The sequence below is a fragment of the Cervus canadensis genome, chromosome 7, assembly GCF_019320065.1.
Source record: "Cervus canadensis isolate Bull #8, Minnesota chromosome 7, ASM1932006v1, whole genome shotgun sequence".
NCBI lineage: Eukaryota > Metazoa > Chordata > Mammalia > Artiodactyla > Cervidae > Cervus > Cervus canadensis.
The window spans coordinates 7,785,468-7,787,097 of NC_057392.1; the positions used below are offsets into that span (position 1 = coordinate 7,785,468).

The following is a 1,630-nucleotide window of genomic DNA, read 5'->3' on the forward strand; positions in this document are numbered from 1 at the left end:
TACGACCAGGATTCCTCTGGCGTCACTTGCAACATCTTTGGCCGTCTGGTGCTCTGACTAATCGGTGTGAGGTGCTGAAGACTAGAACGGGAGAGGCTCAGCCGAGCGCCTGACACCGATCCCCTAGAAGCCTGGACTGCAAGAAAACAGGGAGGCAGCCCCCGAGCTCTGAGGACTCGCCCACCACCGCGCCGGCCTGCGCCCCAGCTGGCCCGCACCGCGTCACAGCGTGCAGGACTGAGCGCCTCGTTGCCCTCTGCCAGGCCCCAGAAGCGCCGTCCTTCGGTCGAACTTGATGGGCAGCAGGCCCCGAAGCCCCGGTGCTTACTCCTCGGACCGATGGGGAAACCAGGCCGGAGAACCCGGCCCTGCCAAGCGCCGCCGAACGGAGGAGCGCGCGCGCCCGGAGTCCGAGTCCGAGACGGCGCCCAGCGTGGACAACCTGACAGGATCTACGGCTGCAGGCGCGCTCACACGCGTGGTGTTTCTGCCCGCTGGCTGTGCCCTGCATCTGCCCCTGGACGACATAGATCTGGTACTGGAGCCCGAGCCCACGTCCGTGCTGCAGGTGGCTCTCGGAGATTTTATCCTCACACTGGTCCCCGAGGCTCTCTTGGGCTCGAGGGTGGAAGGCCCGTCGGGACAGGTCCTTGAACGGGCCGCTGTCCTGAGCCCTCCCGGGGAGTACACGGCTCTGGAACCGGGATTCTGCGCAGCTGTGCCAGAGGTCGCCTGCGAAGAAGAGGCCAACGCGGACGACGCCGACTTGGGCGCTGACTTCCTGTCACCTGGGATGGATGTGGCAGGCGACCTCATCGCTGGGCTCCGCAGCCCAGCCGCCAGGGTGTGGCGCTCCGACGCACAGGGCTTCTTCCCAGAGTTCTGGCCTCGAGCGCCTAACCCTAGTGCAGAGAGACGCTCTTCTCACCACGACGACCACCTGGACGTGCACCTTCTAGAGCCCTTTCCCGACTCACCACTCCAACCTCTACCGCCCTCTCCAAGTCCGAGCCCTCAGGAGCGCCCCCAGCGCCCTCACGGTCCTGCGCGCAAGGCTCGGAGATGTCTGTTTCCAGAATGAACTACATTCCGGTCCACAAGCACACAATTCTAGCTACCATCCTGCCGGCCAAATGGATTTCCCAGTGTCCTTTACATTGAAAGTCCTACAACCTGGAAATTAAGCATCTCATGTGCTTTGTACCAACAATTTCTTTTCCCCTCCAGACAGGCAATAGTGGCAGGAGAAGGCCTCAAGAAGAGAAAGCAGATTCTAGACTTCATCTTTGAAATGGAAAATCTGTCCAGGGATACCAGACAATGTGTTTTCAGACGTCTGGACTTTTTTACGCATCATTCTCAGGCCTCTCCATTCCCTTTCCTTTCGCATCAGTTATTTTCTCTCAAATTCTACTCTCTCTTGCACCATACGGTTACTACCCCATTGCTCCCCCAAACAGGAAATTGCTGGAGATTTCTCATGTTGTTAATTTCCTTCCTTATATGTTTTCTCATGAATTTATAAAGATATTTAGCCAGAGCTTTTTTCTCTTGGCGTTTGGAGCTGCTCCCTTGGAAAACTGCAAAATAGTATGATGGCTGCCAAACATAATAGCATGATGTTTGTTCT

At 57.6% G+C, this 1,630-nt stretch overlaps 1 protein-coding gene across 1 annotated transcript; it reads left to right on the forward strand.

Moving 5' to 3' along the window:
- Window positions 1-295: 295 nt before the first annotated feature.
- LOC122445148 (proline-rich protein 23C-like) lies at window positions 296-1,126 on the forward strand. The gene has a single exon (XM_043474120.1). It carries the CDS (start codon window positions 296-298, stop codon window positions 1,079-1,081), a length of 786 nt encoding a protein of 261 aa, XP_043330055.1. The 3' UTR covers window positions 1,082-1,126.
- The last annotated feature ends 504 nt before the right edge of the window (window positions 1,127-1,630 follow it).